Genomic DNA, 18,218 nt, shown 5'->3' with positions numbered 1-18,218 from the left:
CACGACTAAAGCCTAGAGGTAAAAATATTGTCAAGAGTCTCCAACAAGAAATAATTAGTGTGCTCCACTATCTCGCTCTGCTCGATAATCTCTACTCAATAGTCTCTGCTCAATAGTCTCTCCTCGATAGTCTCTCCTCGATAGTCTCTCCTCGATAGTCTCTCCTCGATAGTCTCTCCTCAATAGTCTCTCCTCGATAGTCTCTCCTCGATAGTCTCTCCTCGATAGTCTCTCCTCAATAGTCTCTCCTCGATAGCCTCTGCTCAATAGTCTCTGCTCAATAGTGTAGTATCGGTACCCCAAATTCACCCAAAGAACAAAATCCATCTTGATTTCTATTTAGATTCGTCTTTAGTCAAGTCACTGTAGTAACTGTTAGTACTTGTTCAAAGTGCATCACCACAACCACCAAGTATGGTGGCTGTGGCTGTAGTCGTGGTGGTACATACTTTATGAATTTCTCCAAATCAAAATCCCCTTCTTTTGTTTGAGCGGGGACCGAAGTCAAGGTTGGTGTTACAGCATTGGCTTTCTTGGTTGCATCATCATTTCTTAAAAACCTGGGAATAGCAACTCCAGCAGCAACTGTACCTAATGTAACGATTGATAACTATATGCAAAAAAAAAAAAAAAAAAAGAAATGCCTCGTTAGTATCCTGTTTGGCGTCTCAATTGAGTTTACCGTGTTAACATACAACATGTGCTGGAACTTGCCTGCCGAAAATTGTGTATGCTCCACCCATTATAATTGAAAGAAAAGTGGTGATGTATGAACATTGTTGATTTCAAGTATAAATTTTGAATCAAATAATTAAGCTTATTCGCTACCATTCAAACTATCGAGCAGAGCAAAATAGTGGAGCACACTAGCTGTCATCAACACTATCTTTCACTGCTCGATAGTGGAGAACACTAGCTGTCACCAACACTATCTCGCTTTGCTCGATAGTGTTGACGCTCTAGTGTTGACGCTCTGCACGCTTTCTTAAGGTTACTATAGAAGGACAATTACAGGTAAAGATAGGTTACAGGTAGGTTAAATGTAGGATAAGCTAGTTGGTTGATTCCTGACTATCCTGAGCTATTGTCCAGTAATTTTCCATACCGAATTTTTTCAACACTTTTATTGCTTCTTCGTCGTTTCTTGAGTACATGATACTCCACTTTTCAAAATTTATCTGGGGTAATCTACCTTCCCAGAGTATTTTACATTTACTTAAACCAGTATTCTCTTCATCTCCCGTTTCACTCCACTTTATTCTATTCATTAAAAGTTTTTTATAATGCTTCATTGATTTTTCACCACCTTCTACAACGACTAGATTAAACTTGGGATTCTTTAAACAAATGCCAAATAAATTACCCTGTTTTGCATTGATATCAACTTTGTAAAAATGCAGTGGATTGTCCAAACTATTGATCTTGAAAATTGTCGTATAAACTCCATTGGCAATGTCTTTTTCTTGTCTAGCAAATATTTTGGCACGTTTCTGCTCCAGGGTCAACTTTCTTGCCTCATTGTCTCTAAGGTGTTTTTGTAATCTTTCCTCAACCTGTTTTCGAACTTTATTCTCGACAGCTGTAGGGTCTTTAATAGCTTCATTAGTCAACACAGTCATCAAATTCGATAGTTTCACTTTTGGAGGCGGCGGCGGGTCCAATCCAAGCTTAATTCGGTCCTGTTTCTCCTTGTGTCTGATTTGTCTATCGTTCTTTCTCATCCTTTTCTTCTCCTTAGCTGTTAAGAACATTGGTATTGGTGCATTGTGACTAGTGGTTTGCTCCCATATCGGCTCGAGTAGTACGGGGTGCTGGATATAGCAAGTTATTGGTTGCTCTTCATTATCCAAGACTAATCTGTTTTCGTCGTTAATCCTTGTATAGTTGTTATCCCTTAAATAGGGTCGATCCCACCATTCAACCAAGGGAGGAAACTGTAGCCGGTAATGATCTTCTCTCAAATTCTCATTTGCCAACAAACCTTGCTCAGCTAGTTGATCATGTTTTTGTCTCTCTTCATTTTCAAGTCTCAATTGTTCTCGAAACTTGTCACCTTTTGATATGAATTTACCTTGCAAATTAAACTTTAAAGGTTTTGGTTTATGACTGTTTGCAATCAAAGAAGAAGTTTGACTGATATAGGGATTAAAGGCAGAAGAAGAAGAAGCCACCAATCGGCTCTGCTTTAATGGGTTCCTGCTACTTGTTGTAATGGTGGATGGAAGATTGAAACTTTTTCTCAACAATGGATGTAATTTTACATCCAAACCCTTTCCAGCTGAACCTTTTTCTCCCCCCATCTTCTCCAAAATCCTTGCTGATGGTCCATTCTGGCCCTTATCTAGAACAACCCTTGTTTTTTTTACACACTCTTCTTCAGCCTCACTAGATAAATCTCTCTTTTCCATCCTCCAATCCACCTTTACCTTTCTCAACTCAACTCATCTCATTGTAAATCATTCCATATTTTTTTTTTTCGCAATCACCAAGAGGTTGTTATATTCTACAGTTTACATGAACCTACAGTTTTATCGATACTTATCCTTCCCCTTTAAGTTTGCAAGAACCTCTATGTTGCAAGAACCTCTTTTAGCAAAGTAATTACAATTTATTTATCTGCCACCAAGCTTCCTAATATCTACAATACCAAGAGATTAAAACAAATACAGGTAAAACATTGATCATTAAGACACAAGAGAAGAAACCTTTAAACTTTGAAAAGGAAATTTTCAAATTTAATCTCTCGCTTTTTCATCATTTTTTCTTTTAACAATTGAATTACAGCAACTTAAATATAGTTGCAAGGAACCAGGATTTGCTGTTGATACCGGTAGAGCTGATTTTGAGAGCTGATTTTGAGAGCTGATTTGAAAGCTGATTTGAAAGCTGATCCTAAGAGCTGATCCTAAGAGCTGATCCTAAGAGATCCCAAGAGCTGATCCTAAGAGCTGATCCTAAGAGATCCTAAGAGCTGATCCTAAGAGCTGATCCTAAGAGATTCCAAGAGCTGATCCCAAGAGCTGATCCTAAGAGATCCTAAGAGATTCCAAGAGCTGATCCTAAGAGCTGGTTTTGATAGGTTACCAATAAACTCACTTCCGCAATAGGGCAAAGTTATGAATATTGATAGACGAGAAAATACTCATCGGATGCAAATGGCTCAGCCCATTCGTCCCTTACTTGATGAGTTATTAAGCTGTACCGATACAGAGTTTCCCGATAAATTGTTGGCAAACGTGAAATGGGATAGACCCAAGGGCGATCTTTTGCATTGGATCCCCATCCTCGACAGAATCGATGATACTTTGGCCAGCTACATAAAAGACCACGATTTGGAAAACGAGTTCCCCAAATTACGCATTATTCCTGAAAAAGATGTTTATGTGATTTGCGCGTGTCTAGAGTTCACCAAGACGCTATTGAGAAACTGTTCAGATATCCAGATATACTCAAGCGCAGAGAGAATTTATGCATTAATAAATACACCAACTATTGACGTTAGGCTAAAAGCATTGGAAATTGCCGTTATGTTGGCAGAGAAATTTGTCGTTTCAGGTTCTTCTAGATTTTCTGCACCAAAAGTGGTGAAAAATAGAGTTTTGGAACTTGCAAGGTCATATCCACCATTGGTGCCATTTGATTGCGAAGTAAGACACTTGGAGGAAGAAGAAGAAAAAGAGGAAGAAGAAGAAGAAGACGAAGCAAAAGCAAAAGCAAAAGCAAAAGCAACAGCAACAGCAACAGCAACAGCAACAGAAGCGGAAGTGAAAGTGGAAGAAGAAGAAGATGAAGAAACGGACGAAGAAAAAGCAAATAAAAAAGATGAAGAAGAAGAGGAAGAGGAAAAGGAAGAGGAAGAGGAAGAGGAAGAGGAAGAGAAAAAGAACCAAAAGGAGGATGAAGGGGAGCAAGAGAAAGACAATAAATCCACCGGGAAACCAAGTATTATCGGTGACCATTATAATTTTGTTGATACCTTGAGACGTGATAAGAAATTACCCCAAAAATGGAAAAGTATACATTTTCAATACTACAAATCAATCTTGGCGCATCAAAAAGATGCTACGGCTCTACCCAAACAAGTTCTGGAATCAAAATCGGATAATTTGGTGGTGTCTGAGGGATTACAAGTATTTTCCATTCCTGAAGAGTCGGTGGCGAAAATGACATTAGAACAAATATTTGCCAAAGGAACTGAAGCATTGCCCAAATCATCATGGTTTTCTTTTGGTATTGCTGCAGAGGTGGCAAAATCTTTCAACACTCAATCTAACGAGGCGTTTCAATTGCGAGAAAAGTTGATTCGGATTAAGGCCTATGCCACGGGGTATACGTGTTGTATGTTGTCCAATCAACATACTTCGTCGAGGCTACTTGAAGCAGAACCCTATGTCTTCAGTTTCTTGGTTGATGCAATCCTGCCAGAGAATAGCAAGTTTGTTTCTAAGGATGTACTTGTGGCAGCACTAACTGCACTTAACTGCATATCTATGAAAAAGGCATGGACTGGGGATATCATGAGGTGTATGGGAGGAAATGTAAGCCATGGTGTATTGTTCCAATGTTTGAGACGCATCAAACGTTTGGTTGCCTCGCAACAAGATGATTTCGATGAAGATGCTTATGCATTGTTTTTTGGTTTAGTTAGTCATATGATTAAAACAAAGAGTTTGTTACCTCGACTCATTTCAGGAGGCCTACTTGAAGACCTCATACCCTTTTTGGGGTTGGAAACGAAGTATAAATGGACATGTTCATCTGCTATACACTTGCTTGCTTTATACTTGTCAGGTGCACCTGATTCTCTTGATGCATTTATTGCAAGCAATGGGTTTACGATGCTTATAGACTCAATAAAAAAAGAAGTGAACTTTAACATAAACCTGCGAGAGTTTTCTGGTTCAAATTCAGATCCAGATTTGGAAAAAAAGTTCCCGCCATACACCAAGATTCCTTCAAAACGAGCTTCGTATTTGAGAAATTTGCTAAAATTGGTTGCTGACCTTTTGAACTCAAATCATGGTGACAGACTTCGAAACTTATTTGACTCTCCGTTATTAGAAAGCTTCAACAGTATAATTACTCATCCACTTATATTTGGACCGCAGATATTAGCTTACACTATCGATTCTATTTTTTTCATCATTCATAATGAACCAACAGCTTTTTCGATTTTGAATGAGGCAAAAGTTATTGATACGATTTTGGATAATTACAAGTCCTTATTTCTTCCCTCGGGCCAGTTGCTAATATCCTTAGCAGAAGTTCTAGGAGCCATATCTTTAAACAATTCAGGGCTAATGAAGGTGACAAATAAGCAAAGTATATCAACTTTCTTCAAATCATTTTACGATGATGATATTGCCAAGGTTTTGGTGGAATCTGATATGTCTACGAATCTTGGCTGTTCATTTGATGAATTAGGTAGGCACTATCCATCTCTAAAGCCTATCATTTTGGATGAAACGTTGGATCTCGTTAAACAGATGACTGAGTATGCTGGTAACAAGTTGAATGGAATCGAATTTTACACTTCCTCTGCAGGCTCATTGTACAGTTCCAAAGACGACACCACTCCAATTAAAAACGATGATGATGATGATGATGATGAAAATAATAATAATAGGAAGGATTTCATTAAAAATTGGGATAACGCAAATTCTGCTTTTTTGGTTGATAATGTTTATTTCTTCCTTAGTGGTTTATTCCAAGACAGCGGGCAATGGGGTACGGATGCAATCGAACAATCCAACTCCGATATATGGATCAAGTTACTAACAGTACCTCGTGCTCCCTTTGACTATTTCTTGTCTAATGGAATATCCTCATATTTGGGAGTTTTGAAATACTTTGATGAGGAAGAGATAAATTATGGTTTACCAAAAGTCATTTCTTATTTGTCGACTGCTTTGGAAGACGAGCTAGTTGTTCGTTATATTAATTTCGAAGGAGAGGTTTCATTTTTTCAAACAATAAGTATCGATGAAGCGTCCATGCTAATTGAGCAGTTGTATAAAATCAACTTGTTGTTGTTCACATTGACAAAAATTTATTTGAACTTGGGGCTTGTCGTCAATGATAGAATTCGCCAAATTCTAGAGAATTTTGGCCATCATTCAAACATGTTGTGGCAATTGAGCAAACTTTTACTGCGAAGCATTTTTGAGGAAACCGTTTTGCGAATGAATACACCTGATGAGGTTTTGAAAATAACATCCAATTTCCCAAGTGATAGTCCCCCTTTACAAGTTTATGCTAGTGATCCTGCGGAAAGCTTGGGAACGGAAAAGGACGCAGCGACTTTGGGTACAAGTGCAAAATTTAAAAACGTTTTACAACTTCGAACATTGAATTATTATCTTCAAGCGAATATTTCTTTGTTGCTAGCAACAGTTGTAAGAGCTTGTGTCCCAAAGAGACGTGATCATGAAAATGAGCAGCTGAGAAGGGATGGCGTGGATATACTATTGAGCGTAGCCCAGGGCATTACTGATGCGTTTAAACAAAAAGTTGAGAATTTATACATTTTGCAGTCGCAGCTTTTGGGAGTGTCCAATGTGATTTTATACATATTGAATCAAAGGGAGCGAGGCAAAGATGTAGTGTATACGCCATTTGCAATTGCATTGTTCCAGCTTGGCTTTTACGACAATCTTAACGAGGTGGCTATAAAGTTGTGGGACGACTTGCTACAGATGGATCCCGAGGAGGTTCAAGCCACCACGGAACTCAAATATATTGCTTCTTGTCCCAGCAGTATTGTGAAGAATGCTTTGAGTCAAATGTTTATGATTTATACAAGATCTGTGAACGCGGACGATCTATCGAGCATTCCATTTGCAAAAGCGTACTTCCAAACAGGGTATAAATCAAACATCGAAGTAGAACTAATATCTTCTTTTTTGATTCAAGTACGTGGTAAGGCCCTTACGCTATTGCACGACGTCATTCTTCTGCCGTCGTGTAGCATTCATCAAGACAACGGCCGTTTTTCTGCTAAAAATATACCATCACCATTGATTGAGCAGCTTATCAATATAGCTACAAATGTTTTTCAAGGCAGAAAGGAAATTGTAGGCACAGAATTCACACCTTTTGACCAAAAACTTGTACGTCCTCCAGAAGATCAACTAGCTTATCTCATATCATTAGGTATGACAGAACATCAAGCTGATCATTATTTTGATCATCACAATGATTTAAGTGCATTAGACAAAGGCGTTCCAATGAGCTGTCCTATATTTCAGGACTTGAAAGAGAGTGATTGGAAAGAATTTGCTAAACAATTAAGCGCAGACGAAGTGGACTTTAGCGTGGACTTTCCACCTTTTGAGAAACTGGAGGATATACTAGCTACGAGGAAGAAAATTTGGTCTATTGAACCTTGGATAGAGGTTGCAGTGTTGTATCCAAAAACGACTTCTTCAATTGCAGTTTTATTTACCTCATTAAAAAGTAAAGATGTTTTCAGCTATTTATTAAATCAAGCAGTTAACGAGTTACCAAAAACTAGCAAGGATAGGTACGCGGTGTATCTTCATATTATTTCTTTGCTCATTAGCTCTACTACTTTTTCATTTAATTGTTCCGCTTGTGATATTGACAAGCTTTTTGGACCAAGTGCAATCACAGAGGATACTGTTCATGAAAAGTATTTCCCATATTTAATGTCCATTTTTGAGCAGAAATTTTTATTGGAGGATGTACAAATTCCAGAAGACACCAAACATCCTCACTTGAAATTTACCGAGCAGTTACCACTGCAAAACTGGAATCAAGTGATGGCCAATGTATTTGACCAAATCAAAGAGCTTAAAAACGTTACCGACAGCAGATCAGCAAATGGACTAGCTCGTGTTCTTGTTTTGTACTCCAAACATTATGAGTATGCTTCAAATATTTCAGAAATGCCGATTATGGGTGCCTTGATGAAAATCGTGAGGAATGAGTCAATTGAAAAACTAGTTCTTGATTCTTTGAAAACGAGCATGGTAATGATTATTAGAGGATGTTTTGAATCGCAGGAAGTGGTTAGCAATTACATCAAACATGACGTTGCGGGAATTTTTTCTCGAAACTTTAAGCAATCAAGAAGTTTGAAAACATTGTTGAAAGATAATCTCTCTCTTGTGTTTAGAGATGCAAATATCACGACAGAAGCTATAAGTAATCAGGTTGTTATTGAGGGGTACAGTGGTTTGAGCCCACTAGGTTCTGACATTATAGTTTCAAAATCAAAGATTGATTCGAGCAACGAGGGTGACGTTGAAATGATAGATCATGGACATGCAAAGAGTTCTAAAACAGGAGCACTAATGAGCCTTGTGATGAGTGAATTGATGGATGTTGTAAAGACTGATTGGCTCTCAGATCCCGAAGACGATTCAACAAAGAGCAAAAACAAAACAAAAAGTAAAGTGGGGATTTATGCAAATAAAAACTTTACCTACGCTTGTTTTCTTACACAAACAATTGCAGAGTTGTTAGGTTCATACAAGCAAGCTAAATTCGATTTTTTGACTTTTTCGCGTAAAGTCCAAGGTGAAATCAAACTCAGACCGACATCATTGAATTTTTTTGTGCATCAATTGATTCCTACACAGCCATTTGAGAAGAATTCGGATAATGAATATGGAAGACGTTCAGCTTTATCGTCAATTGCCAAGGTAGCCTTGATGAGTTTGATATCCACTTCGCTAGTTGATTTCAATACGACACTGACACTGACACTGACGCCGAATCCCAAGAAAGAAGATCCTGATCTCGCGCTTATTCGAAGGTTTGTTGTTGACTTGATAATCAAAGTGATGAAAGATACATTGTCATTGAACAATTTGGCAAAGACTAGATATGGAAAAATGGTTGATTTATTTGACTTGACAGGTACATTAATATCTTCTAAGTTCAGAGATTCCATTGGGCCATTGTTGGACAAGGATTCAATCAAGCATGACTTGTTCTATATGACAAGAGTATATGTAGAAAAACAGATGCTGAATATGCTTACAAGTTTGATTTCGGAATTTGATTTAAACTTTCCCGAAATTGAACAGGTTTCGAAAGCTGCTTTGAAACCAATAATTATATTGGGGAAGAACAAAGTTGATTACCAAGAATTGTTTGCATTGGAGGGTCAGGAGGAAGCTGATGACGATGATATTGTTCCAGATGAGGAAAATGAGGAAAGAGATGAAACCCCGGATTTGTTTAGAAACTCCACACTTGGCATGTATGATCTAGAGATTGCCAGCGAGGAAGATGATTACGATGATGAGGGTGCCTTGGAGGTAATGATCCCAGGAGATGACATCGAGAGTGATGAGTCTTCCGAGCTTTCAGCTATTGACTCTGGTGAAGACGAAGACGAAGAAGAAGAAGAAGAAGAAGACGAAGATGATGATCTGGAGGAAGGAGAAGACGAAGATGTCGATATGGAAGACGAGGAGGGAGCAGTGTTAGACTCTGAGAGAAGTCTTGATGATATTGAAATTATTGATGAGCTAGACCTTGACTCCTCGGGTGATAATGAAGAAGGATACTATGATTTAGACGAAGAAGATGGTGCTGAAGACGAGAGAGAAGAAGATGACGAAGGAGAAGAAGAAGAAGGAGATGAGGGTGATGGAGAAGAAGGTGTAAATCATGATAGTTATTGGGAAGAAGATGGTGAGAGCGAATACGATGAGGATGAATTGGATGGCTGGATTGAAGAATTGGAAGATGAAAATGATGAAGATGAAGATGAAGATGAAATTGTTGCTGAGCTGCTTCTGGTGCCGCCTTTCAGGTCTAGAGTCGATGCTTCAGAAAATGATGAAGATTCAGAGGAGGATCTTAGCGATAGTGAGTCTAGACAAGAGTACGAAGTGCGCATGGTGACACCAGAGAATGGTTTGCGAAGATTATTTAACCAAGCAGGTTTGTCGCATCTCGATAGAAGTCCAACTTCGGCATTTTCTTTATTAGTTGATGGATTGTTCAGGGAGGGAAACTTTCGGGGTTCAATTGAAATAAGTGGGAATGAAGATGCCAGAGGGGGTCCCAATACCATCAGGCGTCTTTTTGAGAATATGATGCATCTTGGACAAGGCTCTAAACAAGTTGAACATTTTCATAATATCCATATAAAATCTACAAAGGAGAGATGGACAGAAGCTCTTGTGATGTTTGATCCTCCACAGAAAGACCGTATGGTAGATAGAATCATTCCAGGTATTGTGAACAGAATAGAGGATAAGAGTATTGAAGCGTACAACATCAAACAAAAGGAATATGAAAAGATCAAGAAGGAGCGAGAAGAAAAAAAGAAGAAAGCTATGGAAGAGGAACAAAAAAGGCAAGAGGAAGAAGCTAAACAACGTGAGGAGAATTTGAGTAATGTACCACCAAGAGACCCTATTTTTGTTAGGATTGGTGATAGAGATGTTGATATAAGCGGCACAGATATTGATCCGGACTATATAGAAGCATTGCCCGAGGATATGAGAGAAGAGGTGCTTGCTCTGTATGTTCGAGAGAGAAGAGCTAATGCGTCTACTCAGAATTCAGATGCAAGGGAGATTGATCCCGATTTTTTGAATGCATTACCAGGAAACATTAGAGATGAAATTCTTCAGCAGGAATCTTTTGCTCGAAGGTACGCCGCTTTGGAGGAATCGCGAGAGGATTTTGCGGATGCAGTAGCAGACGAGGTAACTGAAGAAGACGATCATCAGGATAATACATTGCAATCAGGACAACATCAACATCAACATCCCCATACAGTTAACCAAAAATCTCAGAAGCGTGGAAAGATTTTTTTCACTCCGCTTCTGGATAAACAAGGCATTGCAGCGATTTTGAGACTTTTGTTCATGCCATTAACCATTCCTCAAAGAGAGCAGATATATCAGGCTCTTCATTATATGTGTTTCAACAAACAGAGTAGAATTGAAATAATCAATTCAATGCTCAGCGTGTTGCACGATACTTTTACCACTCAACGTCCAATTCAGAAAGTCTTTTCTCAAGTTTACAACCGAGCATCAGATAAGGAGCTGAAGTTGAAGGTTCCTTTGAATAGCACGCCTATATCAATAGGAATTCAGTTTATTGAGTCAATTGATTTTCTACTTGAAAGGAATAGCCATTTAAGGTATTTTTTGATGACTGAGCATGAGAACCCTTTGATAGCCAAAAAAATTGCAAAAAAGCCATCGAGGGAAAGTAAGTTTCAAATCAACTATATATTGAAGCTATTGGATAATAAATTGCTTGTTGAGGATCAGACATTTTTGGATAATTTAGCTAGAGTCTTGCAAGTTTCCACACGTCCTTTGCTTGCGCTCAAAACGCGCGGAGAAAACCGGTCGTCTCCTCAATTCCCTCCACCATACATTCCTGAAGAAAACTTTCGTCTTATTGTTAAAATTTTGACAGGGAATGACTGTTCAAACACAACATTTAGAAGAACAATTAGTGCTATGCAAAACTTTTCTGTATTGGAAAATGCCCAAAAGTTATTTTCTATTGAGTTGTCAGAAAAGGCGGCGTATTATGGAAATAAAATCACTGGTGATTTGAATAAACTAACACAAGAGTTGATCACCGATGGAAACTCAAGCAGCAAGTCCTTTTCGAATTTTAGTGCACACTCGTCAGACCAAGCAAAATTGTTGAGAATATTGACGGCTTTGGACTATATGTATGAAAACAAGGAAAAAGATCAAGGTGGTGGTAGTAGTGGCAATGGCGAAAACGGTGATAATGGGGATAATGGTGATAATGGTGCTGGCGATAATGAGATAGAAGAATTGACCAATCTTTATAAAAAATTATCGTTGGGCTCTCTTTGGGATGCACTTAGCGATTGCTTAAGAGAGTTGGAGAAAAAATCAGAGTTGACAAATGTGGCCAATGCATTATTACCGTTGATTGAAGCGCTAATGGTTGTATGCAAGCACGGTAAAGTCAAAGTTCTTCAAGCAAAGGATTATTCCAAATATGAAGCAAAGAAGATTGATTTCACCAAGGAGCCAATCGAGTCTTTGTTTTTTTCATTTACCGATGAACATAAGAAGATTTTGAATCAAATGGTTCGGGGCAATGCCAATTTGATGAGTGGTCCTTTTGGAATGTTAGTGAAGAATCCTAGAGTATTGGAATTTGATAATAAAAAGAATTATTTCGATAGGAAGTTGCATGCTGATTTGAAAGAGCAAACAAAGTTGTCAATTGATGTTCGTCGTGAGCAAGTGTTTTTAGACTCTTATCGAGCATTATTTTTCAAAGGAAAAGAAGAGTTTAAAAATGCAAAATTGGAGATCAATTTTAAAGGCGAAATGGGAATTGATGCTGGTGGTGTAACAAGAGAATGGTATCAAGTATTGAGTAGGCAGATGTTCAACCCTGATTATGCATTATTTACTCCAGTTGTATTAGACGAGACAACGTTTCACCCCAATCGAACCTCGTACATCAACCCCGAACATTTATCATTTTTCAAGTTCATTGGCCGAATTATTGGTAAGGCCATATTTGATAATTGCTTTTTGGATTGTCATTTTTCAAGGGCAGTTTACAAAAGGATTTTGGGCCAATCACAGATATTGAAGGATATGGAGTCTTTAGATCTTGAATATTACAAGTCGTTGATTTGGATGTTGGAAAATGATATTACCGATGTGATTACTGAGACGTTCAGTGTTGAGACAGATGATTATGGTGAGCATAAGATTATAGATTTGATCGAGAATGGAAGAGATGTCGCAGTAACTGAAGAAAATAAGCATGATTACGTGAAGAAGGTTGTCGAGTATAAGTTGCTGACATCTGTTGCAGAGCAAATGGAAAATTTTTTGATTGGATTTCACGAGATCATACCAAGAGAATTGGTGGCGATATTTGATGAGAAAGAATTGGAGTTGTTGATCTCTGGATTACCAGATATCGACGTTCAGGATTGGCAAGCAAACACCGTCTATAGTAATTATTCACCATCTTCCTTACAAATTCAATGGTTTTGGAGAGCAGTGAAATCGTTTGATAATGAGGAAAGAGCCAGACTTTTACAGTTTGCTACTGGTACATCGAAGGTTCCATTGAATGGTTTCAAAGAATTAAGTGGGGCTAGCGGCACATGCAAGTTTAATATTCATCGTGATTATGGAAGTACTGATAGATTACCTTCGTCTCATACTTGTTTCAATCAGATTGATTTGCCTGCGTATGAGAATTACGAGACATTAAGGGGATCATTGTTGATGGCTATTAGCGAAGGTCATGAAGGTTTTGGATTAGCTTAAGCCAGAAAAAACAAAAAGAGAGGGGCGAGGGAAGTGAAGTGAATATTGTATGTATATATTTAAATAAATACAAGGGAGTTTATGAATTAATGACTATTAAGGACAAGAAGATTCTATTCTCTACAAAGGTTTTCTATTAAAGTCTTTTTTTTTTCTTTTCTATCTTTCTATAAGGCGGCTGTAATCGCTATACTTTCCAAACCTTCTGTGTCAACCAAGTTTTTCACCAACTCGTAATTGACTAAATTTGTTTCCAAATTTTTTTCATCGATTAAATTACAGTGATTCAAAATTTCAATTGGTGGTATAGTTATCCTGCCAATTTTGAATACATATTTAGTTAATGCTACGGCATTGACTTTGTCCATTTGAGAATTGTGCAGGTTCTTTGTAGTAAATGTACTCAATACAAATAACCATTTTTTATCCCAAGCCAAGATTCTTGAATTTATATGAAATTTTTCAAAAGGTTTCAATTCTCTTTTGAATTGACATTTGACAATTGCAATGGGGGCATAAGGGAAATTTGCAATTTTCCTTTTTGATTTACCAAATTTACCAGATTTATTCTCAAACGAGTGCCACCAATATGATTGTAATAATCTTATAAGCAACTTTGTTCTCGCAATATCCAAATCAAGAAAATAGGTTGAGTTTGATTTATGGAGGTACATGTCTAATTCAAAGGGACTTACTCTCGACTCTAAGGTCACTGAACTGAATAGATCCTTGGGGGAGTTGAAACCATAGGTATTATAAGTTGTTGGATCTTTCTTGGAGAAAAACCAAGAAGAGCCAAGTCCTCTGATTGCATGATAGTAGAATCGTACTACGTAAGCAAACGGAATCGTCTTGTGTGAAATCAAAAAGATTACAATGAGTAGTAGTACGGTTTTAGATATCATTCTTTGGCCAAGGAGAGAAAGAGAGATAGAGAAACTGGGGTAAGATGAAAAATTAAGGTCGGTATAGACAGATTTTGCAAGGTTGGAAAACGCGATGAAGTACTTTATAACTCCGAGCAATTGAGCCAAAAGAGGAAAAAATAAAAAAAGGAAAGAAAACACCCTTGAAAACAGGAAAACACCAAGAAAAACCACGAGGAAACGGGAAAAACGATTGCTTTCCTGAAAACAGGAAAGGTTTTAAAGTTGTACGAGATGCATGAAAAAAAAAAGGTATTGCATAAAAGAGAGACACAGTTTCTATTACTGATAGCCTTTCATTCAGTTCTATTACTGATAGCCTTTGATTCAGTTCTACTACTGATAGCCCTTCAATTAGTGGAGAATTCCACGTTTCAAGATTTTCTCCTAATAAATCGGGGAAAGGGGTTTTTCTCCAGCAGTTGTGAGAGTATTGATCCAAGCCAGGCTTATTATTATGATTGGGATCTCAAAAATAAAAAGTAACGGAAATAAAGCGGAACAATTTTGGTAAACGCCGAGAAAGAAAGAAAAGATCAAAAGCCTGTAAAGGAAACTTTAGAAGAAAAAAAAAACCCTCAAAGTTGTGCATAATTTTTGCCACTATAGGTATGGTCTAAATAATGATCTGATATTGGGGATAAGAGGGTCAAAACGATAGGGGAAAGTGAAGGTAGTGGTTATGATGATGATGCTGACAATAATGATGGAAAGAACGGAGAGGATGAAGAGGCTTTAAACGTGGCGTTAAACACCAATGCTTATTAATCAGTTTGACAAGTATGAAAAATCAATATATCAGCAATACTTGACTGTCTTCATATCTTTTTCTCAAAGCTAGTCAGTACTGCTTGCTTCACTAGCGAGCGAAGCGAGATTGATTATATCCTATTTCGACTAACTGCTCTCTTTTTTTCTTTCTTTCTCTCTCTCTCTCTCAAAAAAAAAACAACCTATAGAGCAGTTTTGTTGTTCTTTTGGATAATTTTATAACCGATGGCCTTATCTCAAACTATATGCAGTACGTTTCCATCAATTTCTTTTTTTTTTTTTTTTGCAGCTTATTTTTTCCCATGGCAAATGTTTAAGACACAGCCGTGCCCAACCCTCTCACCTCTTTTTCCGCTCCCGCCCCCACCCCCAAGTGCCACACAGGATATATGCAATGTAAGTTCTGAAAGTTCACCACGTTGCGACACTATCGATTGAAGCGAGATGGCGGAGCAGCACTGACTACACTGACTACACTGACTAAACCGACACTAGCGACACTATCGAGACTAATCTCGTTTCGCTCGATAGTGAAGCATAGATCAGGCCAAAAAAAAAAAATATAATACAAACCCAGTTTCACTTTTTTTTACTTTATTTTTTTTTTTATCTCTTCCTTTCTTATCAATCTCTATAAAAACAAAAATGAATACTACTCTTCTATAAATTACAAGCTTTGCGTTTTAGTCACCGTCGCGGTCGTCATCATAGGACATGATTTTGAATTAATATGGTTCTTAATCCAGTCGTCAACATTTTCAAACTCTTGTTGGCATAGTCGACATTTTCCCTTTACTTTTGACCTTTGTTCCTTTTTAGTGCCATTGGGGTATTGGAAATGAATAGCCTTCAAGTGATTTTTAAACGTATCGCATCTTGAAAATATACCCGTATTATGACAACATTGCGAATTACTTTGTGATTTAAAGGGACACTTGAATTGACCTTTATCACTACCAATCTCCTTCCAGTGGCATTTAGTGTGTCTGAACAAATCATTTGGTCTTGCAAAGCCTCGTTGACAATACTCGCAAATGTGAGGACGATTTGTTGGCTTTAAGTGCGTTGACTTGTGGGTTGCCAAGTTGGAGAAGTATAATTTACACTCAGAACATTGTCTTTTCTTGCGTGGTTTCCAATTCTTTTTACTTTCTGGTGATAGAGAAGGTAAAGAGTCTTCTTTTTTTATCTCATCCTTAAGCTGAAAGAAGTGATTGTCCAATGACTGATGGTGGTGATGATCATAGTAGTGTTCATCTCCTTGTTGAGGCGAAGATACTTGTTGTAAAGGTGGCGACGAAGTATAAGTTTGTTGTTCCAAAGTATAATTTTTTTCAATGGGCGGGAAGGTTGGGATATTCAAGGAGTGGATTGAAGGTAGTGTTATCGAAGAATGTTGTAGATTGTTATATTGAACCAAGGCTGGTTTTGGTGACGTTATAGGGCTGACAGGAGATGGCTGGCCTTGGTTTAAGGAATAATGGGATAAAGACAACATGATGAATATACATATATCTTATATATAGGGGTATATTATCACAAGTTTAATTGGACATATAAAAGAAAATGTCTATTTGATCTATGTTATAGCTACTAGATAATCTTAGGCAATGTTATAGCTACTAACTAAACCTATTGGCGATGTCATAACCAACAGATAATACTAGGCAATGTGTCAAGTTTATATATATACTTGTTCACTGGTACTTCGGGTACAAAAACTACCAAGTGTTTGGTGAATAGGGGAAATTTTTAATTTTTAATTTTTTTTTTTTTTTTTTTTTAATTTTTTTTTTTTTAAATATGTTTTACATTTTTAATAACCGACAAATTCAAAATCAAAAAGCGAGGTCAACGTTTGAACTTTTTGTAGCAAGACTTGATAAGTAAAATGTCGTTGAACCGTTGATATTTTGAGTAAAAATATAAGAGAGAAAGACAAGCAAGACAAGCAAGACAAGCAAGACATGCAAGACAAGAAAGACAAGAAAGACAAGCAAGACAAGCCCTCGCAAGAGTCGAGAGAAGTTTCAGTTTAGTGGTCTCTCTTTCTTTGCTCTTTCTCTCTTTTTTGCTAGGAATACTTTCCATCACAGCTTACTTGGAACGGCTTTCCATTGTTATATTGCCGTAGCAAGTCTAACAAATCTAGCCCCTTTTATCAAAAAAAAAAAATCTCTCTCTAATTGATACCTAAGCATTGTTTTTATCACCGAGAAACGATAGCAGAAAGGAGAAAAAAAAAACCTGACTTTCTATATAAGTTTCCATACCCATGTTCAAAGTTATATTTGCTCTTTCAACATTTCAGTCTCTGTTGATTCAATACGCGCCATTTATCTTATTCTTCTTTTTATTTATTTATTTATTTATTTCGCTAGCTTTTGGGGCTCCGACAAACAAGTCAAAATAGGACGAATTTTTCATTTTATCACCGAAAGAGTAAAATGTAAACGATAATCGTCTTTTTTTGATTTTCTTTTCAAGAGCTTTCAGTGATACCTATCACAAGTCTATTCTACTAGCTTGCTCTGGGTTCCTATTTTGTTCGACTCCTATTTTTTTTCTTTTTTTTTTTCCTTTTTTTTTTTTTTTTTTTTTTTGAGAAAAGTTAGAGGGTTTTTTTTCGGCGGAGGGAACGGCTAGGGTCTAACGGCTTAAACTCCCAAATCATACCTGTTGTCTGTCTCTTATTTTTCTTTTTTTCTCGGGTCTTATACAGTTGCGGTCTGCAGAAGAGAAAACAATAGGAAAATCAATCATCACCGCAAGCACAAGCTCTTTTTCTATAGTTCAGGTAAGTCTTTTTTTTATCAATTTCTTCCTTTTATTTTATTTTATTTTTTTTTTTTCCCTTTCCTTACAATTTTAGCCGGTCCTGCCCATCACGTCATGACCATTTTCAAAAGATCGTTATAGTAAAGTGTCGTGGGTGGAAAAAAGTAGTCGGTTTATTTTGGGTAATTCCATTTTATCCGAATGGCCCATTAGCTTGTTCTCTGCGCCTCCATTACCAATCGACACACTATTACACACAATATATTTACACGCATACGGATTTAGGGGGAGGGGGAGTAGGGCCTTATGCGAGTATGGAATGGAATGACAACCGTCTTTCTCTCCATATCGCGTCGCAGTGTCTCTCCAAGTGTGATCTAAATTTTCAACCCAAATGAGCAAGAAATAGGGGCTCTATAGTTTAAGTCTGCCAAGGCCCCATGACCCTCTTTCTCTGTTT

The 18,218-nt window shown here is 37.5% G+C and overlaps 4 protein-coding genes across 4 annotated transcripts; 1 reads left to right on the top strand and 3 right to left on the bottom strand. All coding sequences in view use genetic code 12, as the record gives it.

The window, feature by feature from the left end:
- Nucleotides 1-355: 355 nt before the first annotated feature.
- Nucleotides 356-743, bottom strand: KGF56_002491 (uncharacterized protein; the record flags this gene model as incomplete). The annotated part of the gene is made up of 2 exons (XM_049323726.1): nucleotides 356-610; nucleotides 696-743. The coding sequence occupies 2 exons, from the start codon at nucleotides 741-743 to the stop codon at nucleotides 356-358; spliced, it is 303 nt and encodes a 100-aa protein (XP_049180468.1).
- Nucleotides 744-1,052: 309 nt separating this feature from the next.
- Nucleotides 1,053-2,408, bottom strand: PRP3 (U4/U6-U5 snRNP complex subunit; the record flags this gene model as incomplete). The annotated part of the gene is made up of 1 exon (XM_049323725.1): nucleotides 1,053-2,408. The coding sequence occupies one exon, from the start codon at nucleotides 2,406-2,408 to the stop codon at nucleotides 1,053-1,055; it is 1,356 nt and encodes a 451-aa protein (XP_049180467.1).
- Nucleotides 2,409-3,155: 747 nt separating this feature from the next.
- TOM1 (E3 ubiquitin-protein ligase) lies at nucleotides 3,156-13,283 on the top strand (the record flags this gene model as incomplete). The annotated part of the gene is made up of 1 exon (XM_049323724.1): nucleotides 3,156-13,283. One exon carries the CDS (start codon nucleotides 3,156-3,158, stop codon nucleotides 13,281-13,283), a length of 10,128 nt encoding a protein of 3,375 aa, XP_049180466.1.
- Nucleotides 13,284-13,450: 167 nt separating this feature from the next.
- Nucleotides 13,451-17,257, bottom strand: KGF56_002488 (acyl-CoA thioesterase; the record flags this gene model as incomplete). Its single annotated transcript, XM_049323723.1, has 3 exons — nucleotides 13,451-14,056; nucleotides 15,672-16,444; nucleotides 17,254-17,257. 3 exons carry the CDS (start codon nucleotides 17,255-17,257, stop codon nucleotides 13,451-13,453), a joined length of 1,383 nt encoding a protein of 460 aa, XP_049180465.1.
- Nucleotides 17,258-18,218: the final 961 nt, after the last annotated feature.

The sequence above is a fragment of the Candida oxycetoniae genome, assembly GCF_023343755.2.
Source record: "Candida oxycetoniae strain CBS 10844 chromosome Unknown scaffold51, whole genome shotgun sequence".
Classification (NCBI taxonomy): Eukaryota; Fungi; Ascomycota; class Pichiomycetes; order Serinales; family Debaryomycetaceae; genus Lodderomyces; species Lodderomyces oxycetoniae.
The sequence above is the reverse complement of the archived record's forward strand: the minus strand, read 5'-3'. Positions and strand labels throughout refer to the sequence as shown.